The sequence below is a fragment of the Falco rusticolus genome, chromosome 5 (assembly GCF_015220075.1).
Source record: "Falco rusticolus isolate bFalRus1 chromosome 5, bFalRus1.pri, whole genome shotgun sequence".
NCBI lineage: Eukaryota > Metazoa > Chordata > Aves > Falconiformes > Falconidae > Falco > Falco rusticolus.
The window spans coordinates 139,486-165,488 of record NC_051191.1 but is presented as its reverse complement, the minus strand read 5'-3'; the positions used below and the strand labels follow the sequence as shown (position 1 = coordinate 165,488).

The following is a 26,003-nucleotide window of genomic DNA, read 5'->3' as shown; positions in this document are numbered from 1 at the left end:
TTGTTTCAAGAGGGAGACTGAAAATAGGAATGGGGGATCTTCCCTTTGTAAAGCACTCTTGAGATCCAGTAAAAATGTATGGCCTACAATTTTCATGTGCATATGTTCAAAAGAATATGGAAAAATAGGAGATGTGCAGAAAAAAGACACGGGAATTATTCATAAGCTGAAGGAAATGCCTTGAGGTGAAAAGACTGGGAGAATTCACAGCTTTTATCTAAGCAGTTGTTGTTATGCTCAGCAGAAGAGGCTTATACTGAGAGATCTAAGTGATGAAGGATATAGTCTAGTGGTTCCTTCTAGCCCCTTTAAGGCAAAGAATAATACTGGTCTTGCTTATTGAAAACGGCTCAGCCTCTCTTGGGAAGGCAAGCTCTTTCATGTCTCTAGAGGAACGCATAAATACCTCTAAAAATGAAGTAGTTCTTAGTTCTTATGAAATATGAAGTAACAATGAGGAAATCATAGTACAAATATGCTTTTTAAAACCTACAGTCACCACTGTGGATGCTTGGGTATTATTTAAATGCAAAAGAGCTATAGTGAGTGAATAGGTTTGCTTTTCATTTTCCTTGAGGGAGCTGGGGAATCTGATGATTTTTGCAAAATTAACTGTCTCCCTGCAAACCCTCTTCTCCTCTTAGTAGTCTTGAGCTTAGATCTGAAATCTTCAGATCATCTGCTGTGTGGCAAAAACAAGGAGCAAAGGAGTAGAAATAGCTGTTGGATGGAGTAGAGCCCTACAATTCTGTGCCTTGCATTGCTCATTGACTGCCGATGTTCCTCCAAACAAATCTGTTATGAGAATTATCTTAGGTTTCTCGGGAGCTAATTTCCAAACGGAGGGTCTTGATGCTGTGGAGTCTGTGGTTCTAAGTGATGTCTTCTCCCAGAGAAGAGGCAAATTTTTCAGTGGATATTAACTGTTGAGGTTTTGGGTTGGGTTGTTTTTTGGGTTGGTTTTTTTTTGTTTTGGTTTGGTTTTTTCCTGATAGATTTAATTGTTATTATTTTCTTGAATAAATTAGTATTGTTCTTGGCAGGAGGAATAAAGCATCTGCATAAGTATTGGATAAAGTGGACATATAAGCACCAGCTGAAATATTTTCCTGGGTTTGAACCTTAATGCAGCGGTAACGTTCCTGCAGACTTTCATCCTGGTGAAAACTGACAATAGCATTAGTAAGTAAAACACCATTCTGACTCTAATGAAGGGTGTGTTTCCTTCTCAAATTGGGTGTTTCTGCACACCTACACACAGCTTGGGCTGGGTAGGTAGAGACACTGGGCTGTATGACAGACACTTTTTCGTGTTGAAGGCATCAGACAAGAGGGATTCAGGTATTGCCTGTTCTGTGAGGGAAGGCGTGTGCCTGGAGTTGAAAGACCTACATTTGAGAGAAGAACCTTAATTCAAACCAGCAGACCTTAAAGGACAAATATGGATGCTTCAGAGCTGTGCACTGGAGTGCCAAGTCTCCAGTTTGTCTCAGGATGGTTTGTTTATAAGAACTTTTAAATGTGCATTTGATTAAAAAGTAATCTAAATGTGATGACCTTTACAGATTCTGGAACAGAAAGACTGTCTATCTCTCTCTCTCATATAAGTATATGTGTGTGTATGTATACATAAACACACACACATACATATATGTCTGTATGTGACATTACTGTTTCTATTTTGGCAGAACCTTAAGACCCCATCATATGAATCACTCTATGAATGCAGTATAAATATCTTAACTTAGTTGACTTGCAGTGAGTGAAGACTGGCTTTTTAATGTAGACTTACGGATCATCAAAGAAAGTATGTGATTATTTTTCATACTTTTATAAGAAACAGAACTATTTACATTTTTCAAGTAAAATTCATAATTGCACCACCCTTTCGATTTTCCAACTTTAGCCACAGGAGTGGAATATAAACAGTGCCAGACATGCATTCCCATGGGTTTTTTATCGTTGTTTTCAGCACAATCTATTTTTATTCAATTCTATGGGAAATGCACACATACTGTGCAGTTGCCAGAATGCGATTTCCCAATGCCCCCTATTTATTTCCAAGTGCATTTTTTTTCACATTCAAGTACTTTTGCAACAGCAATTTTTTATGCTTTATCGTATAAGTAATCCTTGCTCATACTGAACCCGTTTGCTGAGGACAGCGGTTCCATGAGTGCAGTTGAAAGCGTGGCCATGTAAGTTAGCGAAAGTCTCCCACCATGGTGGTAACAGTCTGTTCTTCTTCCTCTTGCAGGGTCTGCCATTATTCATGCTCACTCCACCTAAAGGCTGCGTGCATGTAGCTGTGTCTGGAGCCAACGGGGCAGAATCTTTGCTTTGTTCAGATTCTGCTGAGTGTAACAGGGCCCAGCAGTTGTTGGGGAGATGCTGATGTTCTGCTGAAATCCCTCGCTCTGGCCCTACATTGCAGGACAATCTGGAGGGTTCCCAAATTCATAGCATGTTAATCTGTAGGAACCACCCGTGATCTGGGGCTAGCCAGAACACGTCAACACCGATTTACAACATACCAGTTGCATAAAGAGCTATGCAGAGGTTCAAGCTGATGATGCATCTCCTGTACAAGAGAGCAGATCTGGCTGTGGAACCTGCCCCAGAAGGACAATTTATCTAAATAAGGACATGGTCCTTAGTCAACATACCCACCCAAATCTGCACAATGCTTTCCAGGTGAAATTTCCATAATTCCCTACCCTAAGATCATTTTCACTTGATGAACTTTTTTCTCTCATTTACTTTAAGGGTTTATTTGTGTTAAAATCAATCTAACAATGTCCCTACATCCATGCAAACAGTCCTGTTATATCATTACCATAAAACCTAGTCAAGGTCTCTTGTGCTCAGACACAGCTGCAGTTCAAGCACAGTCCTCTACAAAAGTGCCCGAGACATGCCCAGTCTTCACATAAACAGGGCAGCACTGGAGAAGATCTCTCCCAAACTCCGTGGCTGTGTGCTGTTTAAAAGACATTTTAATACCTGTCCCAACCCCAACTCACCTGCAGTACGTGCACCACGGAGCGTGCACCATGGCATCCTGTATAAATGCCTTACCCTTATCCCACAGCATGATCCAGCAAAGCCTTCAGGCAAATAGGGAAAGGAAGAGGTGTGGTCTTGAGGCCAGATATTTAGGTCAGTAGTCCCTCCTGCTTCTTCTGTCTGTCTTGACTTGTACCTGCTAGCCTAGGTGTGAGCTTGTCCCTAGAGGTTTGGCCTGAATGCTTGCAGAAGTGGCTAGACCCTTCCCCTCATAACGCATATAGCAAGAATGCAAGGCCAGGGTACACCCCTCGCCTTGTGGATTTCTCCACCATCCTTCTGCTGCCTAGATGATGTCACAGCTTCCTTGTCCCATAGGGACTTGGCCCAGAAGCATGTGGGTTTGGTATCAGCTAGCAAGGCACATGGACTACCGAGATGTGGGAAGGCAAGAAGGTTCTCCTTGGGTCTGAGTCAATGACCACGTGTCAAAACTGTGGTCCACTGCTGGGGCAGTGAGTCAGGAAGCAAAACTGCAAGGTTGCAAGTAATACACACTTCTTCCTTAGCAAGTCTTCTCAACTGATACCATTGTCTAGAACAGGGGTCCTCAAACTTTTTAACCAGGGGGCCGGCGCACGGATGAAGTGGCAGGCAGTCATCTGTGGCTGCTTGGTTTCCCCCCCCAACCCCTGGCGAGGGGGGGGGCGGGGGGTCTGTAAATACGGGGGGCAGATTGAGGACCCTGGGGGGCCGTATCCGGCCCATGGGCCATAGTTTGAGGACCCCTGCTCTAGAGCTTTTAACTCACACAGGCACCAGGCAAAAAGTCCTCTCAAGGTCCAAAGCCATGTAACTCGTGAAGGAAAGAGGAGACATATTCTGAAATCTGGCACCTACAGGGAGCCAGATCTCCATGAAGTGGCATGGAAGTGGAGCCTCCCAAACTGGCAACATCAAGAGGAGCCTCCCAGGCCAGGTCCTTCCACAGAATTCATTGCGCCAAGTGCATCTTTCCCTGAAAAGCCACGGCTACCAAGGAAAGGTACACTGCTGTTCTTCCAGTCAGCCTTCTAAATAACTGTTTTCAAAAATGGTCTACCAAGCCAATTGACCAAGAGAAATCCACATTAGGCATGCACTGCAAAATGCTCCCTTTCCTTCCAAAAGAAAAACAAAAGGAAAAGAAACAAAAGGGAAAAGTCAGTATAACCAAGAGCTGCAAGGGCTGTAGGCTTGTCCCTGGTAACATCTCTGGCCTGTCAGAGGTTTGGGCTCTGAGCACCTCAAAGGATGGTGCTCATTAAGAGACCTGGCTCTGAGAATAAGACAAGTCTTTTTTCACACAGTTTTTATAGATCGTTATGAGCAATCGGCTAAGGACCTCTGAGCTCAAATAGGTCTGTGCAGACAGCACAGCTTCCGAAGTCCATATGGATCTGTATGCCTCTAAAATCATATCCCCTCCATCTCCTGAGTGCGTGTTTGAAAGATCCAAATCTCTCCTTGCAGACTCACTCTGAAGTGTCCTAGGACAGGACACTTCTGGGGTGGAAACACCAGCAGAGACTTCAAAACATAGCCTGTCTGCCTTTTCTGTAAGGAAGAAAGGGGAGTGAAATTTCCCAGAACAGTCACTTTGAAAGGTAAGAACCATTCATGGAGCATCTCTGTCTTTGGTGGTCTGCAATAATTAGATGCTTGTTTTGATGTTCTTTTTCTGAAGGTGATGCAGAAGGAATGCTGGCACAGAAGCGTGGGGATCTTCAGGTGAGAAAATTCCCCTCGACCAACCATAGCCCTGGCAGGACCAGCCATTTTCCAAAGTCCTCACCTTTTCATCTTTCTCAAAAATGTCAAGGTGCAGCTGGAAAGACTGCAGTACAGGTGCTTCGCAGATTCCCTGAACAGGAATAGAAGAGGAAGATGCAGGCGGTGGGTGTCCTGTTTTACTAACATTAGGCTCCTTTCTGCCATAGAAATGGTACAACGCTCCCAAATGATGGAAGGGCAGCATGGAGCCAGTATTGACCGTATCGTAGTAAAACTGGTCTGCGTTCACAGAAAACGGCAGCCTTTAATCATGGCTACATTTTACAAGCGGTGTAAACCTTTCACGTCCTGTCAGTGTTTCAGTGCACCATGTGCGGAACCAATACAGAGCTCAGTGAAGTGGCCTGAAAGCTGCTGACCACGACAGAAGATGTTTGGGTCAGGTTCCTGGGTTCACTATTATTTTCTCGTGTGAAATGGTAACTTATTTAGAGGTGAAAAAGATATAAGAACAATGTCTCATAGTCTTTAAAGTACAGAGAAAAATCAATCACAGGGCAACTGAGGCTGGCAGGGACCTCTGGAGATTGTCTAGATTGTGTATTTCAGGTCCTGCCTGTTGCCTCTTGCCCTGTCATTGGGCTCCACTAACAGTCTGACACCATCTCCAGGCTGAGAAGTCCCAGCTCACTCAGCCTCTCCTCGTATGCCAGAAGCTACAAGCCCTTCATCGATGGCAGTGGCCCTTGACTGGACTCACTGTGGTGTCTCCATGTCTCTCTTGTACTGGAGCACCCCACTAAAAACACTGGAGAGCCTTCATCCCATCCAGGTCCCACTGAATAGCAGCACAGTTATCTGGTGTATCCACCACTTCTCCCAGTTTCATGTCTTCTGCAAACTTGCTGAGGGTGCACTCTGTCCCACCACCCAGGCTGTTCACACGGATGCACCCTAGTACAGGGTGACCTCTGGGGATGGCGCTAGTGACTGGCTTCCGCATTTTCATTATAGGTAAGTACAGATTAACATCTACCCAAGTTGTTTTAAGGAGCAGATAAGGATTTTGTCCCTTGAAGGTTTAATTTCTACTTGTAAATATATGGAAATGTAAGAAGAGTTTTAAATGGTTATGGAAGAGTGTATGTTATTGGAAACAGACTAATAAGTGCTAGAATTTATTTTGAAATAACTACTACTAAAATATCTACTATTTTAAAGTATCTACTACTCAGTAAAGCATTAAAGATTAATTAAATTTAAACATGGGCAGCATTTAAGATTTTAACTTTTAAAACACACAGGTATCTTAAAATTACTCCATTGTGTAAACAAATCCTTGCTTAACAGTATGATGTCTTGAAAAAAATCAGCATGATTTAATTAATGGTTTTTATTTTCTTTTTGTGTCTCATTGACTGTCATTCCTCAGTTTAGATATCAACATTTTATGCCTGGAAGCTGGAGAATAAAAATAGCTACACTCTATAAAGGGGCAGTGCTGCTGAGTGAAAGGTCCTGATCTTGCAAGTTCTTGCTCAAATGGAAACTCAAGGGAACTACTTGGGTAAGGAGGAGTTACCCATCCAGCAGAAATTACAAAATGAGGCTGAGCTCCTCTACTAAAACGGTAATAACTCAAACATGGAAAAGATTATTCACACTGATGAAACAGGACAAGCAGGAGTGTACAAATCTGTGATTTTTAAAGAAGTGATCACAGCTGAAACCCACTGGAAATCTGTTTTGAAAACAGATGAGAATCTCCTGCTAAGGGTTAGACTGCAGTGAAGTCTTAACAACTGGGGTTTTTTAAAGTTTTTATATTTAATATAGATGAGCTACAGTGATTGCAGGCCAGTTTGGAAGCCAAATATGTATTCATGACAATATTAACAATGCCTTGGGCTAGACAGAAAGCTTGAAAACTATGTATTAACATAAATAAGACTTAGGGCATTTTTGGAATTACTTCATTCTGTGTCCTTAAAAAGAGTTTCCTTGGCACAGTAAGATGACCTTATCCTTGGACAAAAAGTATTATATGGCAGAAATATCTCCATTTCCTGACACAGTAGGAGAGAAAAGCCACTTTTATTCCAAGCAATCCAGCTTGTACATAAGGAACCTGAAGAGAATGAACACATCATGACACCACAATACTGATTGTCTGACTCTTGAGATGAGGGTGAGTGCCTAATAGCTGTTTTCCAGACAAAGAGCACTCAGCTGAAAACCATGGTACGTGTCACGGAGGTTTTAAAGGGGAACATTACTCATAGCTTGACAGTGATTAAAGAATATTGAAATAGGCTGCAGAACTCTGTCTCTTCTTTCACTATTCCAAGTGAAAGGGGTTGGGGGAGGTAGGAGGGGGGCGGTGAATCCCCAAACCCACAAATCTTCTCTTCTCTAGCCCTCTTCTACCTGGAGCACCATCCTCTCTGGTTCTGAGCACCTCTACACTGACCTTCACCTTGTTAGCTAGAAGAGGCAGTACCCCATTCCTGGGATTCAAAGACAGTCTAGTTGGTGTGACCAGACCTTGCTTGAGGACTTTGCCACACCTGGCCAGTTTCAAAGCCATTTGTAGCAAAAGGCATTTACCACAGAGGAAGGTCCAGAATTCTGAATCCTTCGAAACATCACAGCTAATGGAATTGCAGGTAGTAGTTCTCAGCCTACTAAAGGGCATCTAAACTTTTGAATTGCTGGTCCCATTGCTATTTACTCCTTTTGTGGCATTTCTGATTTCCCCTCTGAAAGGTGATGATCCCATGAATAATTAACTAACTTTTTAACTTGCTTCTTATCTGTTGTTTATGGCAGGTGCTCCCTAGCTGTAGGTTGGAAACAAAAACAAATTCTCCAGTGCAAAGCTCTTCGCTTAGCCCACTGTGGTGGTTCCCTCATGAAGAAGTTAATGGGCAATACAAAAATCCTTACTATCGTTCCAGTGCATTCAATTCTCCTTCTCCTCAGCCTTTTCAACTGGAAAAAATGGTTCTTTGAACATGTCTAGTGTAGCTGCTTATGTGGGAAACTCTACAGACTCTTCCCCTTATGTATGTGTAGACCTACTTTTAGGCAGTGCTGCTTTCCTTCTTTACTTCTGGATATCGGTGAACATATTTGTTGTATTTGGAATAACCGAGCAATCCCCTTCTCTAGACTCAGTGGTTTCCTCTGTTGTTCTAGGTCATGATGTTGTAAGCAGATGTGTGCCTACGGACCTTCGTTGTTTCACGGTTGGCTGAAAGTCTTAGTACTTTATTTCTCAGAAGTATTTTTGTAAATAATCCTTTTCCAGTGTAAGACTGCAACTGATTAGCTTTCTTGGGGGAAAGATCAGGGGTCCTGAAAAAATGGAAGTGTCATGTTTTTGTGTTAGTTTAAAGTCTGTTGTTTGACCTTGTTGATGACTAAGCTACTGAAAATTGGACCAGTCTGTCTATGAGGATATAATCTATCAAAAGATGTTTACAAAGAAGTTGGGGTTTTCCCCCAGGATTAGCTCATTTTCTGAGCAAAGTAAATGCATATACTAAGTTAAATAGGTTTCCCACAGTTTATTTGCATGCCTGTTCTTTAAAGGATAAGCCAATTCCCTCTCAAATGCAGCTCATTTCTCTGTGACCCACTCTGACAGCTGTGACAATCTGTTTGTCACAGAGCTTAGTACGTACCAATACATATATTAAAAGTAGCTGGAGGTGGAGCAGTCTCGTTTGAGGGTTTAGGACCTTAAAACATGGTGTGAAGATTCACTAGATTATGCCCTGTTTTTTTAAATGATGGCACTGCTTCTTAACTTTGCACTTCAATGAGTTGTCTCTCACCTGGAAAAAAACACACTGCCCTGAAACGTCCTGATTATCCTCCATGTTACAGGTATGATAACATGGCAGCCAGCTCCTGCTGTGCTCTGTTGGGTGCATCGGGCATTGCCATCAAGCTCCTTGAGTTCTGGGTCTGGTGCTTAGAATGAAGGGAACAGTCTCTAAGTGTTTTTGATCATTCCTGCTGGGGAAGCACACAGCCCACCTTTCCCTATGTGTACCGTTCTGAGAGGTCTCCTGGGTGTCCTGTTCAGAGCCCTTGAAGCATTTCAGTTGTAACGACTAGGTACTCCGTTTCTGCGGTCCATACTCTAGAGTTAGCTCTGTTTCTTGTTTCCAAAAGTCTTTGGTAGCCAAGAATACTTCATCATCCTGCAAGCTAGCCAGATTTCCTAAATTCTCCTGAAGGACTGATTGTCCCAGAAGATTCATTGTCTCATTGGACTTATTTTGTCTTGATTTCTAGTAGGTGCTGAGCAGCTGGTGGGAATTACCTGTTTGTGTTTCTCCAGATGTTAGGGGATTTTCCAGCCTTCTATAATGGTATTTTTTCCTGTTGACTTTTGTGTTTTCATGCCATACTTTTAAGCTCTATTAATCATACCCGTTGTGGATTTGTGAAATTTCTGACATCTACAAATGTTTCCTCTCCCTGTTTGGACAGAAATGTTGCTATATGGATTTTTGTGCCCTTGCTGCACTCATGGAGCTTCTCCATTTAACAGTGCTGTTCTCCCTGGTGCCCACAAGTTGTCTACTAGTAGATGCTACTAGTAGACACCAGTAGTTGTGCTAGTAGTTGTCTGCTAGTGGTGTTTAAGTTGTTTTCCAAGGGTTGTGGTATCCTTTAAGTTTTTTTGGGGGGTCTTGCTGTGGACTACGTGGTATCTGCGTTATTTAAACAAATCCTGGCAGATTGTTACCATCTGTACTGCAGTTTCCATGTCTTGTTCGCAAAATGGTGCTTTTAATTGCTTTCCTGTGATTCAGTTTCAGGTCATATCATCTTGATCTTTTGATATTTCTTGTGCTTTGCCTCTGATGCGGTTGTAAATTAGGATATTGCAATTATGATAAAGACTTTTCCATGTATCTTTTTTATTGGCCTGTCCCTCGTGAAGATGGTATACTAAAGGGTACTCAGTGAAGTATTGCTTTACGAGGAGTACTGAAGGTAGCTAACTTGCTTCTGAGCAGGTCCAGTTGCTGATGCCACTAGCTAGATCAATCACAGTTTTGGTTAGGATGCACACATAATACCAGCTGGGTATTTTCTGCTTTTTTTGAGTCTTGGTCATCCTGGAGAAGAGCTGTATTTCTGCTCCTACTGCACTAACTGCATTAAGATTACTCAACTTTTCCAGTCAAATGTGTATTCACTATAAAGTTCCTTTTCCACCTTGAGCCCACTGATGATAGTAGTCAGGAGGGTGAAAACAGAACATCAAACTTGGGAAAGCTTGGTCTTCCAGTGCTTTGCACCTTGAAGCACATACACACAGCTTTTCCTCATTTCTTTTGCTGTTAGATGCCTTTTCTAAAGAGATTCACAGTCAGGAGCATTTTTAACAAGTTTCTCGCGGTGCAGTTGTTGACAGCATCCCTAGTTACCTGTATTTTGGACAATTGATTCTTTTGCTAACATTCAGCTTTGCATTTCCTGGCTATAAGGAGTGGACAGTCTGTTCTGGTTTTAGATTGTGAGATCCAAGCAACAGCAACAAGAGAATAGAACTGAGGAATTGGGGCAAAGATCCTGAGTAGCAGCAGGGAATTCACTGAGGAAAAAAAAAAGGAAGCAAGTTTAGATTTTATAAACTGTATTTATTCTCATTGAATAGTTCTGATAACACCAGTACTTAAGGACTGTGAGGTTAGGTTTGGCATTAACTAAAAACCACTCTGCACAGGTTGGTTTTCTCCCAGCATTTTTGTGGGTGGCTGATGTCATAAAAATATTCCTCCACATACAGATCTCTGCAGCTCACGTGAATCTTTATTGGGAAACATGAGGTAGAAGAAGAATGCTTTATTTTTCTTGGACGTTCATTGTTCTTTCTCCAGATGCACTTTGTAGGCTTGATATAGAAAAGGAATATGGGGCCCTGTGGGAAAGCAGTCCAACAGAGAATTAAGAGAGAGCAGGGAGTGAATGGTGCTCACCTTCTCGGAGGACTGGTGGAGGGTTAGAGGAGACACCATCGGAGCAGCCACGGAGTGGTGTGTATTTATGTGCACACCCACAGCTGGCTTTTCAGAATAAGGTGACTGTGTGTACACAGAGACAGAAAAGAAGGGAGTGAAAGTAGTCAGCACTCTAAGAATACACTTGATGAGTTAGGTTGTTTTTAATCTCCGATTTGGGGTGAGGGTCTTGTGTGTCAGCCCCCTTGAAGATAGTTGGTCCCTTTCTTCTAGTGCTAACAACATTGTGAAAACAGTCCTCTTGGTCCGTTTTTTAAATTCTAACACTATACACTGTTGCTTGTGTTTAGATGGCTTGTGGGAACACAGAACTCCAGGAGACAGTGAAAACTTAACAAACTTTTATACAAGGATAAATAAGGGATTTTAAGCACACACTAATCTCTGAAGAGCTCATGTTAGCATTTACAAAAGAAAGAAGGGGCAGAATAACAGAAGGAGAATAGTGGGAATAAATGAGACTTGAGGAAAAAGTCTTCCAAGAGATGCATTCCTTGAACCCTTGAGAGGGATGCTTAACTAACATTGAGTTAACAAACTGCAGTTGTGCACAGCAGTTGCATGCATCCCATGAAAGGGTCCTTTCAGTAACGTACCTTATCTGCTGAGGTCTCAACCCGGCTGGTGGTGCTGGCTGCTCACACAGCGCCCTCAAGGGGGGGCGACCCTCAGGTGGAGGGTCAGGGGTCTGCCTTCCCTTTTTCAGAAAACCTGAGTGATGAGGCCAGAATCTGTCATCAAATGGCTTTTGTCGGGCCTTCAGTGCAACATGCTTACCCTTGCCTCGAAGCCCCAGAGCACCCAGCACATCCTGGTGCATAAACCCTGACTTCTAACACCCATTTTTTCCCAGGCTGCTGCTACTGGGTCCCTGTTGCCCTGGGAGAGATGCAGCTGCACCCAATGGCCACCTAGTCCCCAGAAGCTGGTGTCAGTCTCCATGGGATCTTCAAGTGTCTGGTTTTCATAGAAGCCACTCTTCACCTTCACTTCAGTGTGCTGTTGTAATGACACCCTGAAAAGGGCCCATATTTAGCGAATTGGCTTCTCTCTAGAATGCAGGGTCTGTGGTGGCATGAAAAAATAATTGCCTGCCTTTGCATGAGGCATCACCTTGAACTGAAAGGTCCCTGCCTACAGTGTTTTGGTTTCAGGCTGCTTTGAAGTTACTGAGATCTCTGGATATTTTTACCTCCAGGCAGGCAGAATTACTGTTTTATAAGATTTGGAAAATACATTATATTCTGTGGGAAACAAGCAGGTTTTTAAAACAGAGATGCTGTCATGAACTTCATCAAAATGAAGGATAACTTTGGATGGAGGGAAAGCATTTCCTGAGGAGACCTGCTTATCTCACTGAGATTCTTTTGTGCGGAGACATTTGACAGCTGAGCAGAAGAGCTGCCATCCTGCATCAGAGCCAGAGTCTGTCCAGGCCAGTATCCTGTCCCTGATGAGGGCCAGCTCCAGAAGCTTCAGAGAAAAATGCGTTTCCATCATGATGGGAAATAACTTCTCCATGTGATGTATTTAATGCCAATCCCAGACACTTGCTGGTTGATTTGGGCAAGAAGCACAAGACTAACAGTTTCTTTGATTTTTGTTGGGTTTTAGTTTTTTTTTTTAATCTCAACTAATTTAACAGTAAATATTCTGAGCAAAATTCAGCTCTGGCCATATCTTGATTTGTTAATGAAGTCTTTATCATGGAACTGCATTGTGGCAGCAGATTTCTTGGGTTATTAAACAGCCATAGCCCTCATAACCTTTTGCAGGAAAATTAGTTAGTCTCAATAAAGGAAGACATATTCAAAGGCAAAGGAGGATCTGATACAAAATCTGAGCTATAGTTTTAAAACTCTTTTGTATGACGGGCCATTAACATTTCTATTTTCTTCCTCCTTTCAGGGATCTACCCTGGTTATTTTTCATAACATTAGATTTGAACTTTGTGTATCTACTCTACGTTTATCTTTTCAAGAAATGCTGCTATCTATATACGATTATTTTCCATTTGTTTTTTAATAAATGGGTCGGTGGTAAAGTCTGACCATAGACACTACAGCTTTGAGGGTGTGACCAACACTTGCAAACCGTGACTCCTACTGCTGAATACCAGAGAGATTGCACCAAAGCGTGGGTTGTGCTCATACTTACTAGATATAGCACTTCTGCCATACGTAGGTCTTTCTTGGTAGCTAAAATTAACTGGCATGTGTTTCTGGCACTGTGTTGCTGCTGTTTCCAAAGTGACAGCTTCTTCTTTTGCATCCCCAAGAGAACACCTGAGAAGCGCTACATCTTTTTCTAAACACTGCCTACTTGCCATCTCCAGTATGCAAAGGGCTCTTGCCATGTCAAGTGCTGCCATGCACCCGCTGAAACAACCATTCCCAGGGGCAGGAAGGGAAGTTTTTCCTGTCAAGTGCCCACTTGCTCATCATCAACAGGCAGGACACCAGCCTCTCTCTCACCAGGTATGAGACCCCCCACTGATGCTCAAAAAGCCAGGAAAAGCCATGTCCTTCTGACCCCCTCCCTGTATTTTACTAGAACCGCTCGCCAACGCCTCTCTTCTCTAACAGCATAATAATGTACAAACCTCACACGGTTATAACCATGTAATTGTATCTTTGGTTAGTCATTATTATTAATGGTGTAACTGCAGACGAACTGCTTTCTCTTCTGCAGCATGAATCTTATTTTCTGTAAATGGGCCACACACTTTAAAAACACATGAGCACTTTTTCTGGCCAATCCTCCTTCCAAAATGTGGAGTGGGGTGAGCACAGCAGGAACCTCTTTCTGCAGACTTTTGTCCAGAGTAGGTGATTTCTGGAATGCTGTTGCCAACATATATTGTATAAATTGCAATCAGAAAATTCATGAAAGCACATCACTGTTTTTAAAATACTTCAGTGTTACTGGAAGACTCAAAGGGCCCACCAGGCCCTGCAGACAGTTTAGTATCCCACATTTTTCTTTTAGTTATTTCTTATTTTCAAAATCACTTTACACAAACTGCATTAGAAAGTCATCAGCAGAGAGTCTGTAATCTGCATAATCCTTAGGACTACTCAGGGGGATCTGCAGAACACTGGTGGTAGACAGTAAAAAAGTTTATAATGAAAAATACCCTAAAAGAGTTAATTTCCATTGATTTTTTTTTCTCGTCAGTTGTTCATATCTGTATTTCTGTATAATCGGTCACATTTTAGAGGAAATTATACTAAATGTGTTAAATAAGACTAAATATCCTGCTAATGATAGATTAAATACCTCTAACAAGTGCAACCAGTGTATTTAATCTCAATATAATCACACTGTACACCTGAGGTCCATTTCAACTTCTCATCCTGTCCTGGAATATAATTAGGCAGGAACCTTAGGGACACACTCATCACTAACCGACATCTCTGTGCTGGAGCCAAAGTACAGGTCAAGTCATAGCTGAGTTTGAGGCACTGACTCTAAGAATAGATACAAATTGCCACTGTTAGTAACAGAGTAGTAACACAAAATTAGACTACCAAGAAAATATAATACGTCTTAAAGAAAAAGTAGCCCTCAAAAATACTTTTCAAAAAAAATCTTGAGGCTAACAGGAAACAAGGATGATAATAGAGACCTGCTCAGAAATTTTAGTAATTTTCTTTCTCTGCAGGCTGTGTTAGAGCCTGTGCAAAATGTGGTCAGTGACTAATTTACATTTCCTGTTTTATGGCCCTTGTCACACAGCTATTCTGAAGAGTTGGTGTGTTTATGCACTGGAAGACATCAGGCCCAACCTCAGGAAAACGTGGTTCAGACTCTTGCTCCAGCAGTGGTGGCTGTGCTAAAGCTCCAGCTTTCGAGGCCGTGGGTACATAGCTGCCACCGCAGAATGCTGCACTGGGACAGGCAGACATGCACTCATGCCCACCCCCTCACCACCCAAAAAGCAATTCCACTCGCCTTGAATCTGGGCTGCCTGAAACCACATCTCTGCGTTGTTCTCCTTTGTGTCAGGGCTTGCCAGAAAACAGTCAGTGCGGGTGGAGGTTTCCAGAAGCACATGAAAGCCAAAGGAAAATCAGCCACATGAATGCACAGTTATTTATAAATAAAGTGCTGGTAAGCTGCCTAATAGCTTGTTCTGTAGGTAAAAAGGAGATCTGGCAGCTACTTTTGATCTCCTGGAAGTCAGGCTGGCGAACACCCAATGCCTGATGCAGAAGGGGTGTTCAAAGGAAGGCACAAGGCAGCTTAGCTCTGCCCAGGCAGCCCAAGGGTGGGCTTCACGGGCAAGGAAAGCAATGCAAAAGTCTGCTAAGTAGTTCAGCACAGAGGATTTCAGATGTCCGTAACAAACATTGTATACAATTCGGTACAGAACATTGTAAACTGCTGATAAAAATCATCGGTTTAGTGCAGGACTAAACTGCTTTCCTCTGGGTGCTGATCTCTCACAGATCTTTTCTGCAAATGGAGGCTGCTTTAAAAATGCCATTTCCCTGGAAGTTGTGACTAGCATTTATTTCCCCATGCTGCAGTTAAATTTAGCAGTAGATTTACTTTTTAAAACTGGGACCTTACTAAAATCTTCAGATTTTTCTTTATAGAATAAACTAGGAATCAATAAAGTTGTCTTAGAATGTGATAATATTCTATTCACGTTTTACAATTATAATAACTGCAATTCTAATATGACAGCCTATTGAAATTCAGTTATCTGACATCATAAGGAGTTATTAATGTGGAGCTAAACCAATTCCTCTGTGTGAGACTTTGAATATGATTTCTTACTGAGGTTACATAGTCTTTATGTAACTGAACATAAAATATTTATGTGTATTTGGGGCTAAGCTGCTTATTCATTAATGATAATCAAATGAATAGAACATGTAAATTTATTTCAGATCTAGAAAATACAAATCTAAAAAATATCATTTTACAGACAATATTCACCATTTAGTTTATATTTTAGTATGGTCTTAAGCCTATCTTGCACAGAATTATAATGTAACAGAACAACAAAATAGTCTACATTTTAACTTTTGAAATTTCCTTAACTAGAGTCTTACCATATACATCATCAAAAAAAAAATTGTGCACAGTAACCAATTCAACATCTACATTTCAAGAATAGATTGACTATATCTCATAACTGAGACACCAATTACAGTACATTTATCAAAAATCCTTCAAGAATACACTCAGTAGTAACAGTGGTAGCAGTAGTTAAAATCTTAAGTTCTGTGAAATGATCAAAGCAAATGATAACAGAATTTAAAAATTCAGTTAATCATTTATATGTAATGTAAAACCCATGTAACACTACAATGAAAGAAGAAATTACATGGGCACAAGTGCAAAAAAGCAATAGTGTAAGCCATCTTCTCTCTTTGGTAAAGATCAATTAGCAGGAAGTATACCATAGTAATTCAAGTCGAAGACTAATTCATGCTATATATTTTTTTTGTTTTCCTACCATAGGCAGACTTGATGATTTGCAAGCATCCTACAGTAGAGAAATTACAATTCTACTTAACACTGCCCATTTTTTCCTCTTTTAAGTTTAAATATTGAAATTAAAGATAAGGATTTTTTTCTTTCATAAATAGTTTTTCAGTAGTATAGTCTCTTCAGGAATTTAAAAATAAATAGCAAAATATACACAATTTCAAAGATTACATTTAATTTCTTCTAGGTATATCCTGAAAATATATTACCAAAGAATAAATAACTTTGGGTTTCTCAAATATCTGGTAAAATGTCAATTACTCTTACATAAGGAGTTTTCTCTGAGGAATAAGGAAGTACCATTGCTTTTTACAAAGCTTTTACTATACAGGTGGAATTTTAATAACTTTACAGTAAGAATATAATCTGCGATATAATATGGACATTCCTCATTCAAAAGTACAGTAAAAAACTTTCAAAATGAAACCTTCAAAATTTCAGGTTCAAACCTGAGGAACTTCCAGGTAACTACGAAGTTCTCCTGGCAGGACAGGCAAGCTCAGTTGTCTATGTCAGGAGGCTACAATAATAGTAAGGTAATTTCCTCTAGTGGTAGAGCCAAAGCTGTTTTCTACTGACAACATACTAAAAACCAAAAAGGACAAAGTGTTAAGGAAGGGACAAAAGAGAAGGATGTGGGTGAACAACACCTGAGTGTAAGTCATCCCGAGAAAGAAGTGAATTGCCTACAGGGATTTCAATACAACCACAGATTTTAAATAGATTCTTCTTCTTTTGAAGGACTTGACCCTCATGAACAATTGAGGTAACATCAGGGAATTCGCTATTTGAATTTGCAGGTTATCGTCTTACTCAAGCTCCTCCTTCATATTTATCTGAAATTATTACTAAAGAAAACGAGAAAAATGCAGGCAACATCAGCAAAGCAACTAGTTAAAAGAATCCAGCAACTTGAACTGTCATTAGACATTAAAAAAAAATAAAATCTTAACTGCAGGAAGATCTTCTGGAGGGGCAGAGCAAAAGTCCTTGCCTTTTTAGAAGATCCATTTAAGCTGCCAGCAAAGTAAATGCAATTTTGACTGCTCATTTATTCAAAATTCATAAATAACATGTAGATTAACTAACCTCCTATTCACACCCACAGTTAATTTACATAAAATATTAAGCAGAATGCTTTTCTACTCCTTGTTTAATTCCAAGCACAAGATGTAAAAACCAGTTAAATTGCACAGTCCAGCCCTTATCTCTGCAAACCTCTATCTGATCAAGAAAATGCTTTTTGGCATCTTCTTCGCTTTTCCCTACTGTCAGTGCATCCCGGATATATTCAATATCCTCTTTGCTGGTTAATTGGGGCATACCAGTCATTAGCATCATGGAAAACAGGATGATCAGCAGGTTTGTGTGATGTCGAAGAGCTAAATAAGCCTTCACACATACATCCTACAAGAGAGAAGATTTTTTGTTAGTTGATGAGTGAACTGAGAGGGATGGTGTAGGAATTTCACAGGACTCTCATTAACCAACACTACTGAATCACTCGAGTACATCAGAGAGAGGAGACCCAACAGAAACGTTCATCTGAGCAGAAACATGAAGCAAACTTCTGCATCTGTCATTTGATATTCATTCATCACCACACCTTGGGGCAACAGGTACTGTTTTGACGTACAAACTAAAGGCTCTTTTTAATAATATTAACTGCTAAAGCATAAAACCTTAGCTTCACAAAAACTTCAAATTAATTTACCTGTCATATAATCTCTTTCTGTGGCTGTTAAAATAGACAGCAATAATTCACTATCTTTCTTTCCAATTTGTATGTTCCCATTTAAAGACCATAGCTGGCAAGTGATACCGAATAAAGCAGTACCTCCAGGGGACCATTCTTTATTTCATATATACGTCTATTAACTTTGCAGAGGTGACGGGTTTTTTAATGGAGAAGATTTTTCAGGCTTGGTGTTCTGATAAATTTTTCCATCTGACAGTTCTAGTTTTCAAGCACGCTGCCTTGCTGTAGGACTTCTATGTTTATGTACTGTCATACTGGATTCCACAGATATTTTTTTTTATAGCTTTTTCACTTCCACATATAAGTAATTTGTGCTTAACAACATAACCTTTAGAAGAATGAAAATTCTGCAGCTTGGAAAAACATGCAATGCTTTTTAAAAGAATATTTAATGCTAAGTGACTAATACATAAACTGACATTATTATGTCTTATATTAAATTTATTACTCATTTACTTTTAGAAATAACATCTTAAGGAATACAATGCAAAGAAATCAATCATATATAGAAAATTGAGCCTGTAATGCACTAATGTAAAAAGGTTAAAAATATTTCTAAGAAAGTTGTTGCTATTAAAATCAAAGCTTAAGCAATGCTAATTTTTAACCAATTAAATATCCAATTTAATAATTCCAGAAATGTACATGAATTTATTAAATAATTCTTAAGAAATCCAAATATTGTCATGTAAAGTTCCACCAAATCTCATCAGCCCTCTAGAACACAGTTTATTTTTGACAAGGTCTATGGTATCTTTCTTCCTTAGAAACACTAAGTACCCGAATAGTCTTAACATCTATCACTGTTCCTATCAGCAACACCAGGACGACCAACCAGGCAGGTTAGGAAGATACTAAGGAAGGAAGATGATATGTTGAAGATCTGTCTGTAGGGTTGTTTTTTTCCTATTGCCTGGGCCCTTAAATCTTTCACTGTTTCCAAATAAACCCTGTCCTGAAATAAGGTCATACTTATGATCTCTAATGTTAGTTTAGCTCTAGTGAAGCAGAAGATAAATCGCAATGGTCAAAGCACAATTTGCAACAAAAAACATCATCATCTTATCACAGGGATTAGTTTCTTTCCATGACACCAAGGGGAAAAGTAAAAAAAAACAAATTCTACTTATGTATTATCAACTTCAAACAGGGAAATCTTGTCACAAGAGTTAGCATGTGTTTTGTTCCCCTTGAAAGGGATGAAAGCTCTTTATAGTTATATCAAAGGTTTTATATTTCTCTATGGATGATGCATCTCACTACTGCGGTGTCTGAGACAGTAAAACAATTATGCAGTCAAGAACCTGGCATCACTGCATCTCAAAGGCAGTCTTTCCAGGAATTCAGAAGATTTAAAAAATCTGTATCTGCCTGTTACAGTTATTTATTCAGACAGGAACTGAATGGAATTTTGAATTAACAACTTCCAAGAAAACTAATTTTTACACTTCTGAGAGAGGCAGAGAGAACTAAAAATAACACATGGTTATGTGTCACGGATATGTAGATGTTTACCATGGGGTTAAGGAGGAAGCTGTTAACTAATCATAAGCCATAGGCAAAATGAGAAGAAACGAAAATCCCATTGTCCAACAGAAAATAAAAACCCAATTATTTTGAGAGCTTGAAACTGTTCAAAGTATTAGTATCCTAAAGGTCAGACATTTTTATAATACAAAGTGTCCAAGTTCTGTTTATAAGCCATCCCTTCCCTGTACAGCGTACTACAAGTAAGTATTTTTCAATCATGAATTGGACACCCTTCTGCTTTCTGTCACCTTTATTTGACAAACACATGAGGATTTGTAAACAAATGGTATAGAAGAATTTGATTAGTACTGAAAATACAGCTGTCTATTATCAAGTCAGCAGAGAATGAAAATGAATGAATTAAATTAAATATAATGAATACAAATGCATTCAAAATCTAATGCAAAAACTAGCAAAGACAATTTTAGGCAAACTAATAATAGGTAGGTGGAGAAAGCTCAAAAGACTACAAAGATCTCAGATGAGGTTCTCTCAAGGGTTTCTACAAGTAAGAAGTGAAAAAATCACATGCACATAGGAGTAAGAGTTGCATGGGTTTCAGCTAAAGGCTGGAAAGGAAATGCCACCACATATGATACTCACAGCAAGAGAAATCTGGACAGTACTAAGGCAGCTGAAAAATTCATAGATGGAACAGAAAAACACTCGTCTTCTCAGATTAAGTCATGCTTAAATACATTTTTTGCAATTAGGACAACAGACCATCAAATACTGCTTCCTACTAAGCATTTCTGTGATGTCATTAATAACCTCTGGCCTCTAATTTTCATTAAACCATCACAGTGAAGACAAACAAAAAGGGAAGCAAAATTTAGATTAAGCTTATAGGAATGAGCATTATTGCTAGTTCCAGAAAAGTTGCCAGGCCACTGACAGCTTTAGAAGTTCACTAATAACAAACTATGCTCTGTTGCAGTGAACAACACTGTTTGTTCTAATTATTTGTCTAATTAGCCTCCTCTGACACCTGCAACAAGAGCTATAGCTAACACATCTGTATGGACTGTATCCAACAGATGACAGAGAAATACTTTTTTTTTTTAAAGTAGATATTTTAAAATATTAAAACCACTGAAGCCTGTAAAAAACAAAGGACTCCTCTAAAGTACAACCTATTTTAATGTAGTTGAAGTACAAATTAATGAGAGATGCTCTTAAAAATTAATGAAGGATAAATGCTGAGACTTTTCCATTAATACATGAATGAGTCAGCAGGCACACTGCATGAATCCCTCAATATTCGGAAACATGATGAAATCAGCCAGTTGAAAAGTGAAGCTATATTTCATTTATTTTTGTACTCTGACTATATAATTAAAACATACTCTTTTTATCAAAAAATATGCGATGCAGATCTTGCTCTGTATTACTATTTTACTTGTATGGAAGTATTTTAACTTTTTATTGGTGTTTAAGACAGAAAAGCCTTTCAATGTACTACTGGAATAGAAGTTTATAAACAGTATCTAATGTAGTAGAATTGTACATGAACTTACACATTTTGGTTGGTATTATTGTTGCCTGTGCTTAAATCATCCACTTAAAATGACCAGGTCACATATCACGGTCACAGTTCACAAAGGTAAAGCACATCAATCACCTTTCATCTGGTTAACGACACCAGCAGAAATGACACTGGCACTATCACGGCATTCCTAAACCATCCACATTAGTGGGATGGTAGCAGTATTTAGAAACGTGTACCAGACTAACAAAATGTGTATCCAGTCAAATCCAGGAGTGTATGATGAAGGCATGGCTTACGGAAGAGAGGTTAAGACCAAAATCACCTCCTATGGCTTTTGGTATTTGGGCTGCTGAAGTAAAGGTCAGATATTCTATAAAAAGCTGGACGATCCATCACCTCACTGCGGACACTAACAGGTTGCTAGCCTTCCAATTCTCCATTAGCGCAGTTTCACATTTTCAGTTATTTTCTGCTTCCAGAACAGAGGTCTTCTATGAAATGACATACCCTAGAGTGGTGTTTCAGCCCCACACTTGCACACAGCTTACAGCTGCAGCAACAGTATCTTTCCTGTAGGTAGCACAGCTCACAGGCTTCTCTGAGAGCATGGGCTCAGCATTCCCCTCCCACAGCAAAACCACCCTGCTTTTAAATCTTTTGAGCTACAAGCCTCCTTCGAAACACCTGCACTGTGATAAAACCAGTCCTTGTGCAAAACTGACTCAAAAAACGCAACTGGTCCTTTAGTTATTTTCAGATGTCTGGGCTCAAGGATGACAACTGCTTTGCTGTTTGCTGTCCAGTCATGTATATCTTCAAAGTGACATATTCACTATCCTTAATTAGGTACTCAAGTTAGAAAAACAGACTCCTTACAAGGACAGAGAGACTGGTTCATCCACGAGAAATCCAGAACACCTAAGTCAGGCTTTTGCTTTGACTCACCCTCTGGAGGAAACTTTTTCTTTTGATATTATAGGGAACCTGCTTTCTAAATCAGGCATTTATTTAAAGAATTTAAAGACCCTAATGATAAGCACAGGAGTAACACCGCAGACATCCATTTACTCCTGCTCAGCCATGCTCTAGCCATTTCATTAAACATACTAAAGAACATTTTGCTTTGCTCCCTCCTTGGCCAGGTCCTACACAAGCTTGAAAAATAGCAACTGTTTTGGAGGGGTTCAGTTTCAAAGAGAAGCTGCAATGGAACAGATCTTTAACACCATTCTTTTCTTCCAGAGCGTTAAGTCCATCCACTTCACAAAACCAGAACCTGACACTGCTTAGGGTCACTGCAGATTTCTATTCAGATGCACTAGTCTCAGCCCCAGAACAGGAAGGCAGAATCAGGAGGGAATAACACGATAGAGCCAGCTGAGGAATGCCTCGCACCTGCTCGTACTACACAAAAGGCTCTGCTCAGTGCTTTGAGTCTCCTCCAACTGCACAAATACTGAAGCCCTCTACAAAGTATTTTTAATCAAGACAAGAAAGGACAGCCTATCTGGTCAGCTACTAACTGAATCTTTTCATTGTGGCTTTGTTGATGTTTGAATTCTAGTTCCCATAATCCTACTGATAATTTTTGCTCTTAGCTTGGCCTAAAATATCTTGGAATTGTATTATTATTCAGTAAATTTTATTAACATAATACCCAGGAGCCTAGACCTTTGGATACTAAGGCACTAATGTTCATTTCAGAGGGTAAAAAAACACTGCTTAATTGATTTGCAGCTAGATATTCACTCTTTACCTGAAATTTATGGAAATGGAGACTTGTCTTCTTTCCAGAAGTCCCCATGACAAACAGAAAATCTGGAGTCAGCACAAAAGGAACTCTTTCTTTATTAATTCCAAGGAAGCTTTTATAATTCCCAAGAATATGACCGAAATCAATATGGAAAAGATTACCTTTGTAAAGAGAAGAAGTCACAGTTAGGCTCAAATACAATAATCTGCCAGGAACACTTACTTGTATCGACAGTAATTCTAAAAACTCTTTGTTGGGGTATACACGATTACTCTTTAGTTCAGCAGAAAAGACTGTTCTCTCTCTCTCTCTCTCTTTTTGTTTAAATATATAATTCTGTCCTTTTGGCAAAGTTACTTTTTTATTTCTCTTTGGCAGTTGTTAAAAACATGGCAGAACTGCTGTATTTTCTAACCATACACTTAACAGCTTTTCAAAAATCAACCAAGGAAAGCTTGTGCCGCAGATCCTTAACAATCACCTCGCAGTACACCACTACATGGAAAAGGCTGTGGATTACATTTCAAATACCCATGGGATTCTGGTGCTATCCAGCTCCTTGGCTTCAGTCACTAGAACATGCTTCTTCCTCACAGACCTGCATTACTGATTTCTAAACCACTCTGTACCGTGCATTGTCACCCTTTGGATAACCTTGAGGTTGTGTCAGCTCCCAGGAAAATGATGAAAAACTCCCCTTTTAAGGGCCACTACACCTACAGGACTGGAGCGTGCCGCTGCTCTTCAAATTACTTTATTACTTTCACTGGCAGAAAAGATGTAAGGATAAAAGAGTATGATTACTTAAAAACATAGATTTGTAATAGTGGTACATGTATAAAAAAAAAGGTAAGACATCAAATGATGTAAGGCGAGACTTAACACTCATCCAAGTGTTACATCCTTCAAAATCCTTCAGTGGATATCCTTCAGTGGAATATCCTTCAGTGGAATATCCTTCAGTGGAATATCCTTCAGTGGAATATCCTTCAGTGTTCCAGCATTTCAGCCAGTTTTTGAGTCCTACCCACCTACCGAATCTGACACGCTCTGTAGACCTCTCAGACTGAAATCCTTCTGGCTTCTGTTGCTCAAGACAGCTCCCATTAAAGATTCTAAGGCAAATCTGCTCCTGGCCACAACAGAATAACCTTTCTTTCTCTGTCTCTTTTTCTACTGAACTGTCCCTTATTTTCTGCCAATGGCCACTAACATCGCATTATGTTATATATAATGCTGCAATTAAAGCATTTTCATGTCTTCTTGTCCTCAAGGAGTTCTGGGGAACTTTTTTACTGTACTCTTCAATTAGCTCATTTCTGCCTTCAGGGTACATCTTCTCTCTAACCTTCAACTGGTAAAACTTTAACTATAATATGATTAATATTAAATATACAGCCTTCTAACTAAGCTCAAAAGTATTTTCTGTCTCTTAGCATTATGTAAAGACCGCTTATGAAGTAAGGGGATCATGAAACTGGAAGTGAATTTCTTAGACTAAATAAAACTCCTCCATATGTATTGCTCATTCTGGGGTCCTTTCCAGGGCTTCCAGAGGTCAGTAAAATTAAGGATGAACCAACGTGTGGCAACAGAAATAATTACCAAAGTTTGTAAAATTGCAGTTCTTCTGGGAGGATTGCAACCATCCCACAGACTCCAGTAGCAAAACAAATACATTCCATGTACGCTTACCTTCTAGGATTTTTTACAAAGGTACATAAATCAATTATGTTCCTCAGAGTGAAAATAGTCCAGTAACATCTGAATTCTGACACAGACACAGTTCCACTGAACGCTGTCAGAACCACATCCACACTTCAGACAGGTGAATAGCTGTCTGCTTTTTAAAGTTTTTTAGCTTTTAGATCTTAGATCTAGACACTAAAAAAAAAATATCAGTGTTACTCCTCATGAGTTAGTCTGTAACAAAGTTGTCCTTTGAAAAGAATGCCGTTATGAATGGTAAATAACTAGAGCCAACCTGAAGGCCAAAAGGGGTGCCTGTACATTTCTATGTCACAGGAGGAGCTGAACTTGTAAGCAATGCTGACAGAACTGGATTGTGTCTCTTCATGCACTGTTAAATACATTATTTATTAAAATGAAAGATAAATCTAGCGAAGTCCCACTTCTATGAAATTCTCAAAAAATAACTCACCTGTTTCTGTAATCATAATGTTGTCATTGTGCCTGTCTCCTATTCCAAGTACAAAGGTTGCCACGCAGTATCCAGCACAAGAATAAACAAATCTTTCCACAGCTGCCTGAAACTAAAAACAAATCTTAGAGATGCTTAATACTTCGATGCTAGAAACTAAATTCAGTCATTCTCAAAGTCATGTACCCTTCTGTCAACACGTACCTATCAACAGTTAGACAACCTGTCCTTTAAAATACACTGTTGCACAGCTGGGATTACCGTGTGAGAAGGCTCCTATCCCTTAGCACAAATAAAATAAGCATATAGTTGTTTACACTTTATGAGAAAAAAAGCTGTCAGAAAGCTCTAGTAGGTCAGTGGACCTACATAAGCAAAGGAACTGTGAGCACCCAAACCTGTATTTAAGTCTTCTAAAACCACACTGCCTTTCAGTGTTCTTAGCTATCCTTTCAATTTGCCCCTCATGTATCAATTCTAAATACTATGGACAAAGGAGTCACTTCTAAAGCATCTTGCTCCTCAGCAGCTCTCCTGCCAGCTAGATGCTAAAGGCTCTTTCACAGACACCTGTGGCTGAGTACAGGGAAAATGAAGGGATTTTTCAAACTCATGTAACACAAAGAAAACCATGTGAGCTCCATGCTCCTAAATTAGTAGGGTGCATTTGAAAATCCTACTTAAAAATTCAAAGAACTCACCTTCTCTTCAATCATGCATCTTTCCTTGAGCCACTGGTTTAGTATTTCATCCTTAAATGCACCAGTGTTGCCAACTGTACTCTGTTGAATTTTGGCAATTGTTGTCGCATCTTTCACAATTTCAATCATTCCTAGAGAAAATAAGAAGGAAGTTATAAGTTATTACATTTATATCAAACATATTATAAATATGCAAAATTAAATTTTAAACTCTGGTTTTAAAATCAACTGCAGAAATTCATAGGTTATGAGCAGAAATTTATTTTACAATCAACAGTGGTTCTT

At 39.8% G+C, this 26,003-nt stretch overlaps 1 protein-coding gene across 5 annotated transcripts in view; it reads right to left on the bottom strand.

Annotated features, from left to right (window-relative positions):
- Nucleotides 1-15,694: 15,694 nt before the first annotated feature.
- The window catches only part of PIK3CG (phosphatidylinositol-4,5-bisphosphate 3-kinase catalytic subunit gamma), a 35,779-nt gene continuing 25,470 nt past the window's right edge, over nucleotides 15,695-26,003 (bottom strand). For 3 of the 5 annotated variants that reach the window (XM_037388669.1, XM_037388670.1, XM_037388667.1), the window contains exons 8-11: nucleotides 25,719-25,849; nucleotides 25,018-25,129; nucleotides 22,860-23,017; nucleotides 15,695-17,732 (exon numbers count right to left, since the gene is read on the bottom strand). In XM_037388669.1, coding sequence (XP_037244566.1) covers nucleotides 17,451-17,732; nucleotides 22,860-23,017; nucleotides 25,018-25,129; nucleotides 25,719-25,849 — 683 coding nt within the window. In that variant the 3' untranslated portion in view covers nucleotides 15,695-17,450. Of the gene's footprint in view, nucleotides 17,733-22,859; nucleotides 23,018-23,814; nucleotides 24,741-25,017; nucleotides 25,130-25,718; nucleotides 25,850-26,003 lie in introns of those variants that run through there. The other 2 variants (XM_037388671.1, XM_037388672.1) reach the window with 2 other exon arrangements.